The sequence below is a fragment of the Olea europaea genome, chromosome 7, assembly GCF_002742605.1.
Source record: "Olea europaea var. sylvestris chromosome 7, O_europaea_v1, whole genome shotgun sequence".
Lineage (NCBI taxonomy): Eukaryota > Viridiplantae > Streptophyta > Magnoliopsida > Lamiales > Oleaceae > Olea > Olea europaea.
This window is the reverse complement of record NC_036243.1, coordinates 10,842,280-10,862,943: the sequence shown is the minus strand read 5'-3', so window position 1 is coordinate 10,862,943 and position 20,664 is coordinate 10,842,280. Positions and strand designations below refer to the sequence as shown.

The 20,664-nt window shown below is 34.8% G+C and overlaps 1 protein-coding gene across 1 annotated transcript; it reads right to left on the bottom strand.

The window, feature by feature from the left end:
• Positions 1-13,743: 13,743 nt before the first annotated feature.
• Positions 13,744-15,841, bottom strand: LOC111397883. The gene is made up of 4 exons (XM_023024851.1): positions 15,758-15,841; positions 15,131-15,668; positions 14,761-14,944; positions 13,744-14,698 (listed from the first exon to the last, which is right to left on the bottom strand). The coding sequence occupies exons 1-4, from the start codon at positions 15,839-15,841 to the stop codon at positions 13,744-13,746; spliced, it is 1,761 nt and encodes a 586-aa protein (XP_022880619.1).
• Positions 15,842-20,664: the final 4,823 nt, after the last annotated feature.

Below are 20,664 nucleotides of genomic sequence, written 5' to 3'. Positions count from 1 at the left end.
AATGAAAATAATGAAATTATAAGGTACAAAGCTCGACTAGTAGTTCAAGATTTATCACAAAGACCATGAATTGATTATGAGGAAACATATTCTTCCGTAATGAACATCATCGCTTTTAGATTCTTAATTAATTTGACTGTATCACAAAAACTTGATATGTGCCTTATGGATATAGTAACTGCATATTTGTATAGGACTTAAGGTGCTTGAGAACAAATGATACATGCCTGAGAACCATGTTCTCAATCAAATTGCAAAAAATATTATATGGATTAAAACAATTTGGACGCACGTGGTATAATCGCCTTAGCAAATATTTGTTGAATGAGGATTATAAAAATGATGATGTCTCTTCATGTGTTTTCATAAAGAAAACAAATATTAGATTTGCAATTGTGACACTTTATGTTAATAATTTATATTCAATTAGAACTCTTGAAGAGCTCAATAAAACTTCTAATCATTTAAAAAATCGAATTTGAGATGAAAGATTTGGGAGAAATCAAATTTTATCTCGGATTACAGATTGAACATTTTGCAGATGAATTATTTGTTTATCAATCTACGTATACAAAAAGAGTTTTAAAACGTTTTTATACGGATAATGCACATTCATTGGCATCACTTATGGTGGTTCGATCACTTGATGTGAAAAATGATCTATTTCGTCAACTTGAAGATTGAGAAAAGGTTCTTTGTCTTGAAATACCATATTTTAGTACAATTGGAACATTAACTTATATTGCAAATTGCACTCGACCCAATATAGATTTTTCTACAAATCTTCTTGCAAGATATAGCTTTACACTAACTCAAAGATGTTGGAATGATGTTAAACATATTTTTCGTTATCTAGAGAGTACTATTGATTTAAGATTATTTTATTATCAAAAGTCAGGATCTGTTTTAGTGGGATATGTAGATGCAGGTTATCTATCTGACCCACATAAAGGTAATTCACAAAAGGTTATCTATTTACACGTGGAGAAACAGTTATATCATGGAGATCTATGAAGAAATCCTTGACAACTACATCCTCAAATCATCATGAAATTATTGCAATTCATGAAGCAGGCCAAGAATGTGTATTTTTGAGAAACATGACCCATCATATTCAAGCATCATGCGGGGTTAACTTCAAAAAAAGATAGTCCAACAATTTTGTATGAAGACAATGCAACTTATATTGCATAACTTAGAGAAGACTATATCAAAGGTAACATGACGAAGCATATTTCTTTAAAATTCTTTCATACATGGCAAATCATATTTCTTTAAAATTCTTTCATACACATGAACTTTAAAAGAATGACAATATCGATATCCGACAAATTCGCTCAAGTGATAATGGGGCCGATTTATTCACAAAAGTATTGCCAATATCTATATTCAAGACATTAGTTCATAAGATTGGAATGCATCGACTCAAAGATTTTCAATGATCAACATCGATTAATGGGAGTAGCTGTACACTTTTTCCTTCACATAGTTTTATCCTACTGAGTTTTCCTAACAAGGTTTTAATGAGACGACATTTATTTTTAACACTCCATAATAACTGTACTATTTTTTCTTCGTTTGATTTTTTTGTCCCATTAAATTTTTTTCAAACAAGGTTTTAACGAGGTAGATATTTTTAATGTGTCATTCAAGGGGGAGTGTTGTAAAATGTAAGTTTATTATGATTTTACACGTGAATGACAATTGTATCCCTACAACCCTAGATATTATTACTATTGTATCACTAATTCTGTCTTATAAATACAGGGCTTTGATTCTTAATAAAATACAACCAAGTCTACTGATTTCTCTATGTTCTCTTCTCTTTTTACAACAATAAGGAATTTATTAGAGTGTATCAAAAATTGACTCTATATCATATACAAGATACTGTTTAAGAATAAGGAAACTCTCGTCATATAACTAATAGCTTATTTAGAAATCAAATTACACACTGAAATCAAGCTTAGAGATAAAGAGAGAAATTCAAAAGAGTATTATTCTCGGGATGAAATGAAACTTGTTTGTATATTCATTGTTACAAAATCATGATATGTGGGGGAAAAATGTCCCTCTACATTCAATTATTAAGCAAAGCAATTTGGACTTATTTGAATTGGTTAAGACAATTGAACGTGGATAAATTATATTAATTCAAGAAACATTGCTATCAATTAACATTTTAATAATATTCAAAGGCAATTATCAAGTATACTTAGAGCTTGTTTGACAATCATTATTGTAGAAAAAAGTTTTGAATAGTAAAATTTAGGAGAATGTCTAATTAAAAAGTATGAAAATGTTTTTGGTATACGTGTATAATATATCATTGTGTGAATCTGTGATTAAAAATTATTCTGTAAAAATCATAAAATAAATTAATGTGTGTCAAACAAGCACTTAGTAAAATAATTAGGCTAGAGGAGATTGCTCGAAGATTGGTTGGACTTCTTTGAATGGAGTGGATAACGGTTCTTTAGAATTAAATTACTTATATATATAATATTGTCTACTTGTTAGATAAATTTGCAACAAATAATTCTAATTTCCAAAACATGGTGAGAGATGGAGAAATCTATACATGATAAGAGGGCTAAATGTAGTTTTAAAACCCTAATTTCCATTAACAAGCAAATAAATGCCCAGAATTTTTTGGGGGGGGGGGGATGAGTCCCACTATGCCTAATTTCGATTAAGTAACAACTTCAATTAAACATGCAATAAGTTGCATTATAATAACGTATATTGAAGTAGAACGGACTGGATGTCTTATCGTTTGGCCCTCATTTTCTAAAAATGAAAATGGGTGGAATAGTATTTTTTTTGGAAAATGAGTGGTTGAAAAATAAGTAAAAATTTTCGATTTATGTGTAATATTATTTTATGAAAGATTGTGTAATTGAAAATAAGAGAGAGAAAAATAGAATGTAATATAATAGATTTTAATGGGGGCCAAACAGGGTCTCAATCTCCTGTGCTAGATATTGTTGTAATGGTAATGTATGTTCATTGTGTTTTTAATAATGGAAGATAGTAGGTGAAGAGTGAACATGAGAGGATCATGAAAGATTTATTTGTTGACTTTAATGAATTTCATTACATATAAATGTCACATCACAAATTTACTTTACTTTTCTTTTTTAAAAAAGGAGACAACACATTGCAATTTTTTATAAATGTCGCATCACAATTACTTACTCGTGAATCTACTTTATCAAAGTGTTACTATTTTACAAATACAATGTCACATCATAATTTTGTTACCATTATGAAACGATAGAGATAAGACCTGAGTTCAGCACATAAAAGCATGTGTAAGAATTTGATTTGATTTTTTTCTAAGCTCTTCTTAAGGTATGGTCTAAATAATATTTCATTAATTAAAGACTGATTGTATTTTCTTAAGACTTAGGCTTTGTAACATCGGTTGCTGCAAAATTAACTTTGGTTTCTTTTGTTTAAATATGATTTTGAGATACCTTTCACTTTCAGGCTTCCTTTTATGAATTAACAAACCTTGATTGTCAATTCTCAACATTTTTAAAAATTAACGCATTTTGTATCGTGTTATTTGAACGAATATCACTCACGCTACTTCAACATACGAGTCAACAAAAATTTCAAGAAAAAATAAGTAACACTGTATACACATATGATATGAATTTAGTTGAATATTAATTTATGATGTAATTAGTTGTAGTATGAAACTATTATTACTTGCTATAATTTATTATGTTTTCGATTTATTGAACTATTAATTAGCATGTTGGTTAAGCAAAAAGATTTGTCCAAGTTTTATATATGTTTTAGGAAGATACTGGGTGTACAGAACCCCATTTGACAGATTTCCTTTAGAATACTCACATATAGGTGGGATTTGGATTTTAATCATTTTTTAACACATGGGGTCCAGCAATGGAGCCGATCTAATGTTAGGCTTCTATTTTTGTTCGGTGAAAATAATTCTGTACAAACAGAATTATCCTATGTTTTATACCTACATAGCATACGCTATCACTCAAACATGCTGACAGCTTTAACGTGTTTCAACTTTCATGTGATCGAATAGGTTTTCATTGGATCACCTGAAAATAATTATATGTATTACTTCTAAGCCCTTATTTGAGCCCCATTTTTCAATCAAATTGCATTTTAAAACAACGTTTTGTTGGAAAATTTGTGGTTAAAAGGTAAGAAATTTTTTTGAATTTGCGCGTGATATTATTTAATAGGAGAATGTGTTGTTAAAATAAGTCTAAAAAATGAATTTTTGAAAAAATGGGGGTCAAACATAGGCTTAAATACTAATCACATTGAGAATTAGCAGAATTCTTCATGGCTCATGATTAATCTTTACTTAGATTTTTTTAACTGAACTACTATAACTTCCAATCCCCATTATACAAATCCTCGTTCTTCAAACCTTCAAGTCTTCTTTAATACTTCAATATGTTTGTTACATGGTGGTGAGTGGACATCAAGAAACTAGTAAGTCGTTTGACCTCCATTAAATTACATTCTATTTCTCTCTCTCTCTCTTATTTTTAACTACACAATCTTCCATAAAATAATATTAAACGTTAATCGAAAAATTTTCCTTCCTTTTTAACCATTTACTTTTCAAAAAAAACACTATTCTGCTCCTTTTCATTACCAAAAAATGGGCGCAAACTGGGGCTAAAAAAAATCATAGAGCTCAATTTTGGGTAAATGAATTTGGAATAGAGGCATAAGAATTAGCCCCTGTTTGTCTATCATTCTCCAAAATATTTTTCTTTCTTTCATTTTTTATTTTATTTTTATTTTTATTTATTTTTTGTTGTAGTTATGTATTGTGCCAATTGGCATGCAAATTATTGAAATATGCAACTATATTTCTCGAATTTTTTACATTATTAATTCTGATATATGGTCTAATCACATGTAGCATGCCCTTTGATTAAATTCTTTGATAATTCGTGTCATTGCTTTTGGATCAAAATTGATTGGCATATTGTTAACTCTAGTTTATCCATTAATATGTCACATTGTCTTTTAGTTTATTATGTATTGTAAAAACATATACCATTAAATGAAATACACATATAAATAAATAATTTTTTATGTGATGAATACAATTACAAATTGATATCTTGTTAACCTGACAATGAATTATGCTTGCTATGCGTCTAATGAATGTAGTTATAACAAACTTATATGTCATTACTAATAATATTATTCATATAAATCCTTAAAGGATTTAATATGCCTAATGCTCATAGTTCAAATTTTCAAGAAACTTATTTTGATAAAAATTATAAAGATACTTATATAGAATTTGAATAGTCTTAATGAATATTTGTTGAAAAATTGTACAAGGACAATTATAAGCATATGTATTCTTATGTAGAAATTAAAATCTAGATTTTCCATTACAAACGGTGATTATTTAAACAATTTTGAAACTCCTGAATAGCATCCAAATGCAATTGATTACTTGAAATTCTTGATTAAAGATCTACAAAAAATAAAATTTTATCTTGACCCACAGATCAAACATTTAGCTAACTGAATTCCCATTCATTGATCAACTTATATAAAAAAGATTTTTAGAAGACTCTTCATGAAAAAACGGACACTTTCATTCTATACTTGATAGTAATAATGAATAACTTATTTAATTATAAGTACTATAACATAGTGCCCTATATGCACTATTGTATCTTGCTACTAGTCCATGATTCTAAATTAGTTGGTTTTGATGATCTTGGGTAATATTTGCTTTACAGAAAGCTCATCAATCATTTATCCATTCACATATGACTATCATGACAATTATGTAGTAAAATGTTTACAAAAAGCCATTATCTACGGCAATGGTTGAGAATTTGATCAACAAGATATACATATCTCAAGTATAATCATAAGGAAAATAATATATATTTAGTGCTTTTTATCTCTTGATCGATGTTTTTTCTATTTGATTTTAGGCAAGGTTTTTAAATGAGGCAAATTTGGTAAACATATTCAAAGCAATAATATACTCTTTTTTATTCACTAGAATTTTTCAAAATGATTTTTCCTAGTAAAGTTTTAACAATGTATATTATTTGTGTATGGACGTCCATGTAGAGTTACAATTACTATAGTTAAGAATGTTAATAAGTACTATAGTTATGAATTTTGTAACCTGCAAGATATTTTCCTTCAATATAGCTTATGATTATTTATTTATTTGTTTATTTTTTTTAATTTTTTGGTTACTTCCAGCTTTGTCCGACATATGATTTTACTTTCATATATTATTGTATACAGGACATTCGGATAAAGAACCAACAAGATTTGTTTTTAGTATAATTACGTTCGACCATCATGCTCACTACTATTAATCAGTGACAGATGAATGTCTTGCATAAAGATGTTATTGTTTGGAGGCGAATAACAAGACAATATGCCACATAGTTCACCAAAATTATTTCATGAGTTTTAGATTCATTTTGATATTGAGGTCATTGAAAGATATAGTTTTGAGTTCATATAAAAATCTATTGATTATAAAATTACTAGTAGTTGTATACTTTTTCTTTTTGTTTAGATTTTGTCTCATTGGGTTTTCATCATTAGGTCCTAATAACGCAAAATTTAATTACTTGAATTTTTAATANTATTATTTGGCCCTTGTGTAGGAACAATTTTAGTGTTTCTTTGGGAGCAATCCTTGTCTGATTGAATCAAAATTCTGGCAGTTGAAGTCGTAATTATTGACTCCAAAATCAAAATTTTGTCACAACCATAAATGCAAGCACGTGATATTACAATGATACCCCTTTATACAAAGCCCTACCCCCACTCTCACCATAGTACAAAGGGTATTTTGGGAATATTTGCAATAAGCCTCAATTAAAGAAATTCAAAAAAACATAGCAAGGGCCCACAAACGATCAAAAATTCATTTTTGTATCTCTGGAAATTTCTCCCAGGCATAGGCTTATATATTTCTCCAAGAATTGATTTTAGTGGAAATTACACCACATGTCAAAATCTTGATTTTTAGTTACACAAATGTCATTCTTTTTCTGACATTACAAATATGGCAATTTATGAAAATTTTGGACTAATTTATCTCTCTGCATAAATGTAATACCTTACAGGTTTTGCATTAATTGTAGATTTGACTAGACAGAATTGTGTCAAGGAGGAGGTGTGAGGAGAAGAAAAACAAAGAAAAAAAAAGCAAGATGAAGGAAGAGAAAGCCAAACGTCGAAGCGCCTCTCACCGAAATCACCGACCCTCTCTCTGCAATCGCCGACCTCACTTCCAGCCTTGGACGACGATTGTCAACGTCGAAATCACTCCCATTGTCAGTCGAATCGCCCGAAGCTAAGCACAACGTCGAAGGCTGTCTTCTCCCTTGCGACTGCCAGAGAAACCGAACAAAGGCGAAGGTAAATCCACCCATCTTCTGACTTCCCACTTTTTTCATAGGCATCTACCCATCCACCCATCTTTTGTATAGTGCATTTTGAGAACTGGGAAATTTTGCAGTTTTACACTTTCGCAATATGTAAAATGAGATGTAGGGTTTAAGATGGCCGTCCATTGATTGTTTATTCTGAATGGTTATTTCTGATTTTTTGTTATTGAGTTTAACACGTATGTTTTCCCCTCCCTGTGAAGTATTGTGTTCGATATTTGTTGAATAGTGGGTGCGATACTTTATTGAACATATTTTTTGTTCTTATTGAAGCTAGATATATATTTTGTTATATGATAATATTAATGTTGAACAAATAATTGAACAAGGATTCCATAAAATTTTGTGATTTCTTAAAGTGTGTTCATGTGTGCAATAATGAGTTCAGTTGTATGGATGCATACTATAATAAGAAGCTATAATTTCTATATTGTGTAAGTGGAGAATTTGAAGTGGCGTTTGCAAAGGGGGTTTTGATGGATTCTTAATTCTCATTGAAGGAATAAAATGTTGCTTACTTTGGTTTACTTTGAAATGATTTGTTTTGTTGAGTTTGAGGTGCAGTTTTGAGTTTGTCTAGCCTAGTCTTGTTTTATAACAATTTGAAAATTGTGTTTTGATTTTGCTGTAATTTTATAGTTATGACTTCTATGAGTTATGATTTATGTTCTCATTTAATTGGCAATTTGGCATTCAAATGAGAATTGTGAATCTATGATTTCGGATACATAATTTATGTTGTTGAAGAAGGTGAAGCTCAAAGCCATATCGTTTATGTTTTCTTAGTTATGTTGAAATTTTGAGTTCTGTAATGTTTCAATATTTTACTTTTTACTAAAATCAAGATTAGTTAGATGACCTATTCATCTTGTGTTTGATGAATTGATTTAAAATCATGTATTACCTGAGTGTTGTATTGTACATGAAATTATTTGGAGTCTGGCGACGTTTCGTGATTTGCTTCTAGTATTTGTGAATTGGGTTGGATGATGGAATGATATTAGTTTTGTGAAAAAGTGCTTGCATTCGTTTATGTCTTTTCCTTTATTTTTTTGTTAGTTGCTTTATTTTTGAACAGTTTGTTTTGTGATGGCTATAAAATCCAGTATTCTATATATGAATGGATAGCTTTTGACGACCCACATAGTTATCTTAGAGAGATTTTACGTAATTGGAAGTGATTTAGCAATGATTTAGAAGTTCAATGCCTTCCACTAAACTGTCATTCCCGACAGTAGAGCTCAGGTTTTCTCGACAGTTAGACCAACCTTCTTGCATGTTTGGACATCAACTATCGGTATCGACAGATCTCAACCGATCATCTATCGGTACCGACGGTTGTAGTAAGTTTTTCTCGACAATTGAGTGTGTCCATGCATTAGTGTGTTTCATTAAACTGCTATTTATGATACAATATCTTTAAGTTTATCCAGTAACCCCAGTGAGTTTTATGAATGCATCTTGCAGGACACAGGAGTGATGGAGTTTGATTATTGTATTCCAGAGGAGGCAAGGTTGTGGGCCCACATTTCGCAGAGAAGTAACTTGAAGTATGTGAAGACAGTGATGGACCTTTTCGATGACCGACAGCGCGATGAGTTTCGAAACTCCCCCTTCGGGTATCTGGCCGAGGTTGCAGAGATTCAATTCTCTGCCCAGCTCATCCAGCAGCTCGTGTTCAGAACCATTCGCATTGACAAGGTTAACGAGCTCTAGTTCAATGTGCAAGGCAACATGATGAGATTCGGTCTACAGGAATACACCCTTGTGACGGGGTTAAGATGCGGTGTATTCCCGGAGGGTGATGAGTTTGATCGAGTGCTGGAGAGGAGAAGGCTGAAGGAGAGGTACTTCAAATCCATGGAGAAGATATCGTTGGCACAACTTCAAACTACTATTGCCCAACCTTCGACGACCCGAGCCGATCGCTACAAGCTAGGGCTCGTGCTAATAGTCGAAGGAGTTTTCAATGCCTCTGATAATAACGTCGGAATTGATTTGCGTACACTATCTATTGTCAACAACCTAGATATCTTTTTTGCCTACCCTTGGGTAGAGTCAGCTATCGGCATTTGTTGCACGGATTTCGGGGTTTTTGGGCAAAGAAATTCCTGAAGGCGAAGAGGAGGCAAGAGAAGGAGGTTACATACACTATTCATGGCTTTCCCATTGCCATGCAGGTACACAAGTTTTAAATAGTAGCATATCATGCTTTATTTATTTGTCGTCATGTAGCATCGTGCGTACCATCTCAGTTATTTTATTTCTGTTCGTCTTGATGGAACAGGCTTGGGCGTACGAGGTAGTTCCCGAGATTGGGGAACGTTTTGGTCAGAGAGTTGGGGAACGAATGCCACGATTGCTTAGGTGGTCCGCACAAAAACAACCACAGCATCGTACGTACGATGCATTCTTCAAGAACCTGCGGGTATGGATACCACATGTGTTACTTTTGTTATTCACGTTTCGTGTCATTCCTGAAGCTTTTCGTTTCTAATGTATAACCGTATATTGCAGTTGCATGTCTATGCCACACTTCGTCCCACCAATGTTGAGGCGGAACAGCAGTATTTCTCCACTCTCGTACCGTACGATGATCCTCCGGTGCCTGTGCTGGATGAGATTGCCAGGAATGTTGTGGGGCCGCAGTTTAATGCATCACACGGAGGTAGTGGAAGTGGCAGTCAGTTGGTGAGGCAGGAATCCGATGACGGAGTCTCCAGTGGAGGAAGTGGTGAGGATGAGACGTCTGGAGATGAAGGTGCCAATACCGAGGAGAGTGGCGAGGGCGCCAGTGAGCGATCCAGGGTCGGTGTGGATACTTGTCGAGGGCAGACCGGTGCGTCTTCCACACCTCCAGCGACCCACATTTCTTCTCCAGTGCGAGGGCCGACGATGGAGACACAACCAGTTGGCACATTCGGATAAGGCCTCACCAAAGAGGAGGTGGAAGAGTTGTTGTTCGACCAAAGAATTCTCTTTGAAATGCGACTCCGCACCGTCAAGCTTGAAATCGAACAGCACGTGACATCCGAATGTAAAAAACTCGGAGCTTTCTTTGCTACCCTCGTGGCCTCACCTGCTCCGACCCCCGTTGCAGCCGTGATGCCCGCCGATACCGAGGCTGGAGTTTCAGGTAGTATTCTGCAAGGTATGAATGTTCAATACATAAACCGTTTGGTTTATATTTTTCACCTATGTTCGACAATAGCACATGCACCTGTAGCTCACATTTTTTTCCATACAACAATTACAAGTTAGAAATACATGGAGGAGAAATGGAGCCTTCCCCGGATGAGCGAGACATGCGAGCAGATACAAGAACTGAACATGTACAAGGTACATGGGATATTTATGAGCGCATTGAAACTTGTTATTTGACGAACTTTGTATGTTGTGGAAGTTGGGAAACCTAATGTATTCACATAGTTTTCATGTTCTCATCAACAGATGGAGGAGACATCGCGGCTCACCCGGACAACGTACACGACCCACTGCCCGTAGCAACCGACGAACAGATAGGTACGTTGTCATGTGCTACGATTTTTCCTTACTATATTCGATGGGAATTATTTTTCTCATTTTCTTTCTTCCTGTACGCTTCCATTAGCTTCCAACTGCAAACGTCGAACACATACGCAGTTACATATATGTTGTAATATCAGATGGAGGAGCCATGGAGCCCTCACATGCGGCCCCAAGCAACGATGCCGACTTACAGGGTTGCGATGTTACGGATGGTGATGGTAAGTTCATTCTCTGCATCACTTATTGTATGTTACGTATGGTACGTGAAGGGTATTTATGATCACTAACTCCCCCTCCTTTTGAATTCTCATAGGCGATCTCACTGAAGTCCTTGTTCCCGCCAGTATAGCCGAACCAGGACACGAAATTCCTACGACGAGTCGGCACTCGGCACGGGTGCGATGTCCAGCTCCTGCGGCTAAGACTCCGTATACAAGGGCGGCGAAGCGAACAAAGAAGTAAAAGGAGTATGAATTGTCGGGACAACACAACGGTGGTGTTGTAGTTGGTAATACCCTGTCAGCGATTTGGTGGAGGTGGTGATGGATGTTAACTTGTTGGATAAATAACTTTTGCTTGAATTCATTTTACATTACATTTTAATTACTCTTGTGTACCGTGGTGATACGTGGACAGATTCCTCATATTTTATGTTGCTTGGCTGATCGGTAGTTGTAGTGTTTATGAATTGTGTCTAGTATTTTAACTTTGTTGATTGTATGAGTCAGGTTCATTTTGTTGTTCGGTATATGTTTTTGTTGGACATATTGTGTGCGCTTATTTTCTTTTGGAGGAGGGGAACAAGCGTATGCAACATGTCAATTTCCCAAAATGCTTTGTAAGTACTGTTTTGTTGATATTGTTGATATTCGATTTATTTTATTATAGATGTAGTAATATACTTCGAGTCTTTAAGATTTTCTAATTTGTGTTACGCTTCTTACACCCGTGTTGCTTATGTTAAATAGTGAATGTTTTAGTGAATGTTATATTTGATAAATTTATGTAGTGGACATAATATGATGTAAACACTGTCATAATATGCTTTAAATACATGTGCAGGTATGTGCGCATATTTTTCGTTGTGTGCTTATGTATGTACTTATCTGTTGTTCTAATTATATCTAGTTTTCACTATAGCTTTAATTTGGGACGATATTATTACGATAAATTCTCAAAGTAAGGCATTAAGGCACATACATGAGATGCAACGAGAAGATGAGTCGTTACAAGTGTCAAGAGCATGACAACCACAGTAAAAGTAATTCATAAATCAATGAATTGAGTAAAAATAATTATTTCGTTGTTCGTCTTCCATGTGTGTTGCGATGATGACCCGTACGTGTGAGAAACTATACCATTACAACCATGGCAAATTAAAAGTAGCAATTTGATTGAATAGTTTTTTGTTGTAGATATGGACATTTCCTTAATTGTGCACATGATTAAAGAGTGTTTAACATTGTACTAAGTATGGGGAAATGGGGGATAAAGGTACACTTCATTTATTCAACTATCACACCAAGTGCATTTCAAATTTATAAGGAGATTGGACTTGGTGGTTGGGTAGATGGAGACCATAATTGTTTCCCCTTCAATTAGCTTATAAATACTGTGGGATTTCATTCTCACTTACAAACAAGTTCCTTCAAGACCATTGTCACCCATTCACCTTCTCACAGACACTTATCATTCCTTCAGTACTACTATACGTTCACGTAATGAGTTCTTCCACTGCCAGTTCTTGGTTCATCTCCGCTTTTTCCAATTTATATTTCGTCAGATGAGGAGGAAGTTAACCCTCATATTGGGAGGGGAGCCATTTCTCCTATTCCTTTTCCCAACTTAGAAGTTGTTTCCAACGAGGGTGCGCAATCACCAACTGGAGTCCTCAATGAGGAGTTCGAGCTGGATGTCGGATACGAGGGGGATTCCGATGATGAGGACGACTGGATGGCGTACGATCCCCCAAATGTGGTAATTATCATCTCTTCCGACGAGTCAGGTGAGGATAGCGGGGACGGTGGTTCAGTTGTGGACGACGACTAAAGTGACACCCATGGAATGTAGTGAATAAGTACTGTATAGTAAGGTATTTTGTAGGGATAACTTTAGTTAAGACAATACCAAAAAGTCCACATGAACATGTCCCTAAGATGCAATTCGTGTCATTTTTTTGCGTTTTCCGGTCGAACTGTCGAGAATTACTAAGACTATCTGTCGGGTACGACATGTCAACTGTCGGGCAATAAGGATAATATGTACAAAAATGGTTATGTATTTTGCAGTATGTAAAACGGCTATTGTGAAAGGTGTGTATCATGGACTAACTTTAATCCATGATTTACGATGACGCAAATGATTGTACATTTCTTCGGGATTCAAGATTGCGTTTTGCACTACCTTTAATTTCGATTTAAGATGATGCTAATGATAGTAAATCTGTAGGGAGATAGAAGATTGCGTTTCGAAATGGAAAAAAAAAATATATGTACAGTATCAAACATTTTCCATTCTCGTGTTTAGAGGTCACAACATGTATGTGTGATGCAGACCGTGAGTGCAGTGCAAGGTTCCGTCAACCGTCGAGAATAAGTAACACATCTATTGGGACCGACATTTGAACTGGGCAAGATGTTTACTACGTGCTGGACAGAGAGTGAAATTTTTATGTGCACAACAGGATGCGCAACATGCAAGAACATTAATGATCACAAACTGTAAATCATAACTTCATAATGTTCGATGTAGTAAGGAATAATTAACATACAACATCTATTAACCTGCAAATCTTTAAGGAGCATGTGATACACGGGGGGTTTGAACACGTGGTCCGATTATGACCAACTCTACCACAGCGGGTACATTTTCTGGTAGACCATGCATACTCATACCTAGAACGCTTACGGTGGGTTGGTGGTCTACCTGGAGGACGACGTACGAGTGGTGGAAAAATAGGAGTACATGTAATTAAGCTCGGAACAACCCAATCCACTTCCCTCGGAACAGGATATATAGTTTCGCTGTGGGCACCCTTCCAGTAGTCCGATGAATAATAATGGGAGCAAAGCTCGTACAACATCTTCCCTCTAAAGCAAGCAGCATGACTTGCATGAATACATGGCATACGGTTTAGTTGGAACTCACGACATGTGCAGGTTTCTTCGGACAAGTTAACTATGTCCGTGTTGTTGGATATTCCAACCTGCGTCAAGTTGTTTGTCAGGACATGGGCTCGAAGCCTAGTTCCATTTTCGAAAGTCGTCCGTAGCTCGTTCTCCATCCTTGGTGTCAATAAGGTACTGCATTTTTCCGCATTTGCTCGACGTTCGTAAAACCACTTCTGCATAGTACTTCGAATGTGTTCAACCAAGCAGGTTATCGGTAACGACCGGGCTTCTCTCAACATTGTGTTCAACGACTCTGCATTGTTGTTTGTCATAATATTGTAACGGTGTCCAATAAATAGTGCTCTGGACCAAAATGAATATCCCGCTCGCTCCAAGTACCAGTGCGCTCTTTCGCTCACTCTACGAATCTGTTCCATGAGTCGTTCAAAGTCCTCGACCCGAAAAGTTGTAGCAGCTCGTTTGAATAGAAATAATAGGCTTGCGTTGTTATACCGCTGTATTAGGTTCTTTTCCATATGCCATATACAATAACCATGCTGAGACGACGGAAACAACTGAGAAATAGCTTTCTGAATACTCTTTTTCCTGTCTAAAACGAACACGAGTTCTTCAGAATCCCTATAAGGTCTTTCAAGTTCGACAAAAACCACTTCCACGATTTATTGGTTTCAGCATCCACGATTCCCCTTGCCAACGGATAAATCTGTTTATTACTATCTTGGGCAGTTGCCACTAGGAGTGTACCTTTGTATGGACCTTTCAAGTGACTGTCATCAACACAAATAACGGGTCTTAAGTACTGCATGTATCCACGAATGCTTGCACCAAAAGCTACAAAGAAGTAACAAAACCTATTACAAGAATCAACTTCGATGTGGGTAACGGTCCCCGGGTTACTTTCTCCTACGACGTGACAGTACGAAGATAATTTCTGAAAACTGTCCCTTGGTGTACCATGTAGCATATTTAAGGCATGGAGCTTCCCCCTACGTGCTTTGCTATAACTGATTTTCATACCAAACTCAAGTTCCATATCACGTGCAATATGAGTAGGCGGATATGATCGGTATGGAGTATCCAATTTTCCCAAAATGTGCTCTGCAATTACAGGACTAGTGGCATGCCGATGTACGTTACGACGAAAATCAAGGGAACATGTGTGAACTGCAACGAACTTACGGATCATGAAGATTGCAGATTGCTTGACAATAGAAGCACGTATCATCCACTTGCAATTATCATCCACACAGACAACTGTTAACATTTTCAAGCTTGACCTGCTTACCCGGAATTGGAACTTCTCTTGCAAAGCAAGTACATGAAGTTTCGAGTACAACTGTTTCTTGGTAAAGAATATTTGCTTCTCGGCGAGAACCGATGTATTTGCAGCTGTAATCCACTCATCTGTGCACGAACGTCTGGAATTTGATGACATTGTCTCGTCTATTTCAGCAATAATAGCACAATCTGTACCATGTAATGGGTTCTCTAAGTGTTCGACGGATGCTGCAGCCTCTATACGCTCAATTGGAGGTTCGGTTTGCGACACACTGTGCTAATGATTCATCTCGTCATGTTGTACATTCAGTGGACATTCCGTTGGGCCGAACAAGTTCCCTTCACAGTTTGCATCTATTGCCATACCAACAATCGGGAGCTCGGATACCAAATATGTGATGCAGAGTGCAGTTTCCTTATGAACAAATATGTACCACTGTAGATCCTCATTGTCGCGTATCTCTGCCGGAGGTAGATTCAAGTTTCGGGACTTTGAACTTCAATTCGATTGCATTGCGGGATTCAACGATACCAAGTTTCTCCTTCAATAGTAACACAAGTTTTGCTACGGTAATACTTCTCGACACTAAAATGGAAGTGGTTTTGTTCCCTCTCCACTTCCATTCATCATCTGAGTGAACGAAGTTTCCTCCATGCGACACGATGAATCTGAAATCATGACTCATACTTGAAATGTTGGGACTGCAAAAGTGAGAATTCTGCACATTCATATGTCGACATTTCATAACATCAAATTGGAACACGAAAATACTTACATCCATGTACTACCAAAGATATAAAAGATGATCAGTTTTCAGGTGTCAAAATCGACAATTACATTTTCTATCCCGACAGTCAGTAAATGTCGAGTTCGACAGTTAAAATGTCTAACCCGACAGTTTTCAAGATACTGCTCGACAGTTCTACTGCCATAACTTTCGAGAAAGATAAATTTCATGTGCTTCACTGTTTGACGAATTTATTGAAAACGGTAAAGGCCATAATAAATTCTGAACTACAATATCATTGTATCTTTTTAGAAATGAACAAGGTATCATTTAATGCTTCATTAAATGTTGAATTATATATGGAATACTTCACATTTTCTATATAATATTGGTATAATTTTTCTTTATAAAATATACCAAAAATTAACTACATCAATGAATAAGAGATTGAAAGGGTTCATTTAAATATGATCATATTGTATTGAACATTTAAAGTAGTCAACTATGACATGAGATGAAATTTTTTCTACTACCTCACCTTTCAAATTTGTCAATGGCTTTCCTTGTTTCCTTGTTGATGATGGAGTGGAGATGATGAAGAAGAAGAAGCTCTTTCAATTCGTATGTGTGTGTGTATTTTGTAAAGATTTCACCCCTTTTTTAATAAAAAAAATTTTATTATACAATATAATATCATATCTTCAATATTAAATTTAAAGCAAAAATAAATTAATCACATCATAACATTAATTGCATTCAAATCAAGCATTTATTGCTCCGAGAAGGTGTTAAAAGGTAAAGTGGACATTTTGTAGGGAAAAATTGACATTCTTAGAAGAAATTGGTGAATGTCCAAATTTTTTTTGCATTTTCAATTTTAGTGACATTTGTGTAAATTTCCCTTGATTTTATTACCTTTGGAATGGGGCCCGCATATTTTTCCACACCTAACACGCAAACAATAGGTGACCTTTCAAATGCATACTTTATGCTAATTGTCATTTATGCCCTTCATTGTTGGGCAAGTTTAAAATCATAGCAAGGTAGATTGGTAATTTTAAAAAATGTAGTCCATAATTGTAGATGCTTTTGAAATTCTAACGGTAACAATTTTCATTAAAATTTGCTCTTAATCAATCCTAGACAAGCGCAAAAAATCAAAAGAGACCTTGTGTAATTAGTCAATTTTTCATAGTTTCAAGTGATTCCTTTACTTAACAATAATGAAAAAAAAGTTTGTGTTCGTTATCTCTGGACTTTTACCTGTTTATGTTTAATGATAGCCTCACGAGTTTGGAAAGGACTAAAATATAATAAATAGCATTCTATCTTCAAAAAATGTAAGTATGAGAAGACCGAAACAAAACAGAAAAAATAGGGAGAGAAGAATAAACAATGAACCGTTTACATACCTATCGAAAATCGAGTTGAGAGTTTGATGAGCTACAAAACCTTGTCCTATTTCTTTGGATTGTCTTTGGTCTTCGATTTATTATCTTTTAAGATTATGGATAAGACAAAGACGAGGATAAAATTGCATTTGCTAATTTTCTTAAAAAATATATAAAAACATGAGTACTTATAGACACTGTTGTCGACGTGAGGCGTATATAAAGTGTATTCCTAGAATCACTCTTGAATGTGGTTAGTTAGGAAAGTTTACTGACACATCCCACCCCGTGTAACACCACTAGATCCGGATGTGGTATGCGTCGATGATAGATACCAATTAAAAGTAGGACCCACCATCAAAGCTACTACAAATACAATATATCACTTTTTATACATTATTTTTCTAATAGGGTTTCGACATTATCTCCCCTGTAAATAGGACTAACCAACCTGTGATCAATTTCACACAAATCCCAAACTATAGCACAACACAACAAAGATAAGCCGAAATCTCAACCATTACCAAAAAATAAAATGAAATATACATATGGATACAAAATACAAAGTGAGCCCTATAACTATCTACAAGTGATGTGAAATCACATCTAGACATGAACATGCGTCCCAAAACACTGACTACATGTTCTATGAAGTGAGTCATACTAAAAAACTCTGTCTTGTGACTCTGACTCCAAAATCAAGGCTCAACTCTAAAAAATGTCCAGATTCTCAACTGCTGCCTGATAAGGAAAAACGTGGAAAAATATATAAGTTGATAGCTCAGTAAGTGAAGAAGTTAAAAATAAATATACCTTTTCATTTATACATTTTTATTGAAAATAAAATTCATATCATTTGATAATTCACACGCTACCATCAGGTAATTATAGCCAAAAAATGAAATATTCACATAACATCATCAAATATCATTTTAAAATCATGATATGAATATCAGCTGACAACCATTCTATAATCTCATCACATCAAATGTGCTGAAAAATCCACCAAAAATGTACTCTCTGACTAAAATATATAATCCGCCCCTCGGGTTAAGAACTTTCGCCAATGGCCTTTGGCCCCCTCCGTGAACGAAAGTCGGTCTCAAAAACTTCTCATAATCAATTTTAGAATACGGTCAAGGCGTTCATGTGCACTATATGTACACGATCAAGACCAATGTTAGGTCAAGACCCTCTGTGTAGGATAGAACAAGGTCAAGGCCCCTCTGTGAACTAGAAGAAGTATATAATCATGGGTACTTTTCTGGCCGATCTCAATATTGCATGTCTCACTTACCAAACAAATCTCAATATCACATGTTTTACATACCAAGTTACAAATATGCCATTGATAATCTTTGATATTCTACATATATCATAATAAAAGAGATTTCCATAATAATCATGTAATTCGAACACATAATTGCATATACTTTAACAATATATTTAATTTATAAATATTTTAAAAATATTTATATTTTTCCACTTATAGAACTATGTACGCAGAAATCAACTTGATTGGTACGCTGTTCCAATATCCGCATCGCCGTTTGAAATATGATATAATTTTTAAATCAATAATTAACTATTTTAAGAAATTCCATTAATTAAATAGGCGATACCCAAACTTAATTATTTCACGTTTAGGTGATTTCTAAAGTCTTTTTAATTACTAAAACTAATTTTTATTCATTTTACTCAATTTCATAGTTTATTATAGTTAATCCCTTCAATAAAATTGAATTTAATCTAACAATCTAATAATTATAAAATCAAACATAACCTTTAAATAAGTAACTTTTACTTACCTTTTAAAATTGAAAAATTCAAGTCTAATAGTATAACTCATTTAATTCCTAACACGTTGGCAAGTTCCCCCCCCCCCCCCCCCCCTTTTCCCTCTTTTCCCCTTTTTCCTTTCTCTTTTTCTCTTGTTCTTCTCTGTACTCCCTTTTTTGTGTGTGTTGTTTGTTATTAATTTGGTTTTGGGTGGAATTGGACCGCCTCGTTATTCTACATTTTTTTTGTTGACTTTATTTTTTATTATTATTAAATTTAATGTATTACAAAACTCACCCCCTTAAAAGAATTTCGTCCTCGAAATTCAATAGATCATGTATGAAAAAGTCGTGGATACTGAGAACGCATCTGCTATTTACTTTCCCATGTCGCTTCTTCTATAGCATGATTCCTCCACAAGACTTTAACCAAGGGAATAGTCTTACTACGCAAGGCCTGTTCCTTTCTGTCAAATATCTGAACTGGTTCCTCTTCATAAGTAAGATTTCCTTTCAGCTCTACTGGTTGTGATTCCAAAACATGAGATGGATCTGAAATATACTTACGAAGTATGGAAGCATGGAATACATCATGAATTCTGGACAATTCTGTTGGCAAAGCCAATCGATACGCAACTGGACCGATGCGTTCAACAATCTCATATGGGCCAATATAGCTCGGACTCAATTTACCTAATCTTATAACACCTTTCCATGGCGACAATCGCAGGAAAACTCTATCTCCAACATCAAATTCATGGTTTCTTCTGCGTCTATCTGCATAGTTTTTTGTCTATCTTGGGCTGTCTTTAACTTTTCTTTAATTATCTTTACTTTCTTAGCAGTAATCTGGACATATTTAGGACCCAATAACTTTCTTTAGCCAACTTCATCACAACATACTAGAGTTTTACATTTCCTACCATACAGTGCTTCAAAATGAGCCATTTCTATACTCAAATGATAACTGTTATTATAAGCAAACTCCATCAAAGAAAGATGAGTATCCCAATTCCCTTTGAACTGTAGTACACAAGCTTGTAACATGTCTTCCAAAGTCTGAATAGTTCTTTCTGACTGACCTTCTGTTTGTAGATGAAAAGCTATGTTGAAATGAAGTTTAGTGCCCATAGCTTTCAGCAAACTGGGCCAAAATTTAGAAGTGAAACGAGAATCTCTATCTGAAACAATAGATACTGGTGCCCCATATAAACTGATTATCTCATCAACATATATTTTTACCAATTCATTTAACGAGTAAGTGACTTTAATAGGCAAAAAATTAGTAGTTTTTGTCAATCTGTCTACAATGATCCATATGTCATCATGTCCACTCTGAGTCCGTGGAAGTCCAAATAGAAAATCTATAGTAATGT

What these genes read in the sequence shown, in the direction of transcription:
- LOC111397883 (XM_023024851.1), bottom strand. Translation starts at nt 15,841, where the DNA reads ATGAGGATCTACAGTGGTACATATTTGTTCATAAGGAAACTGCACTCT. An exon ending in ATCCGAGCTCCCGATTGTTG is followed by an intron (nt 15,669 to 15,757) that starts GTATGGCAATAG and finishes ATGAATCATTAG; the next exon opens with CACAGTGTGTCGCAAACCGA. An exon ending in ACCAATAAATCGTGGAAGTG is followed by an intron (nt 14,699 to 14,760) that starts GTTTTTGTCGAA and finishes CGTTTTAGACAG; the next exon opens with GAAAAAGAGTATTCAGAAAG.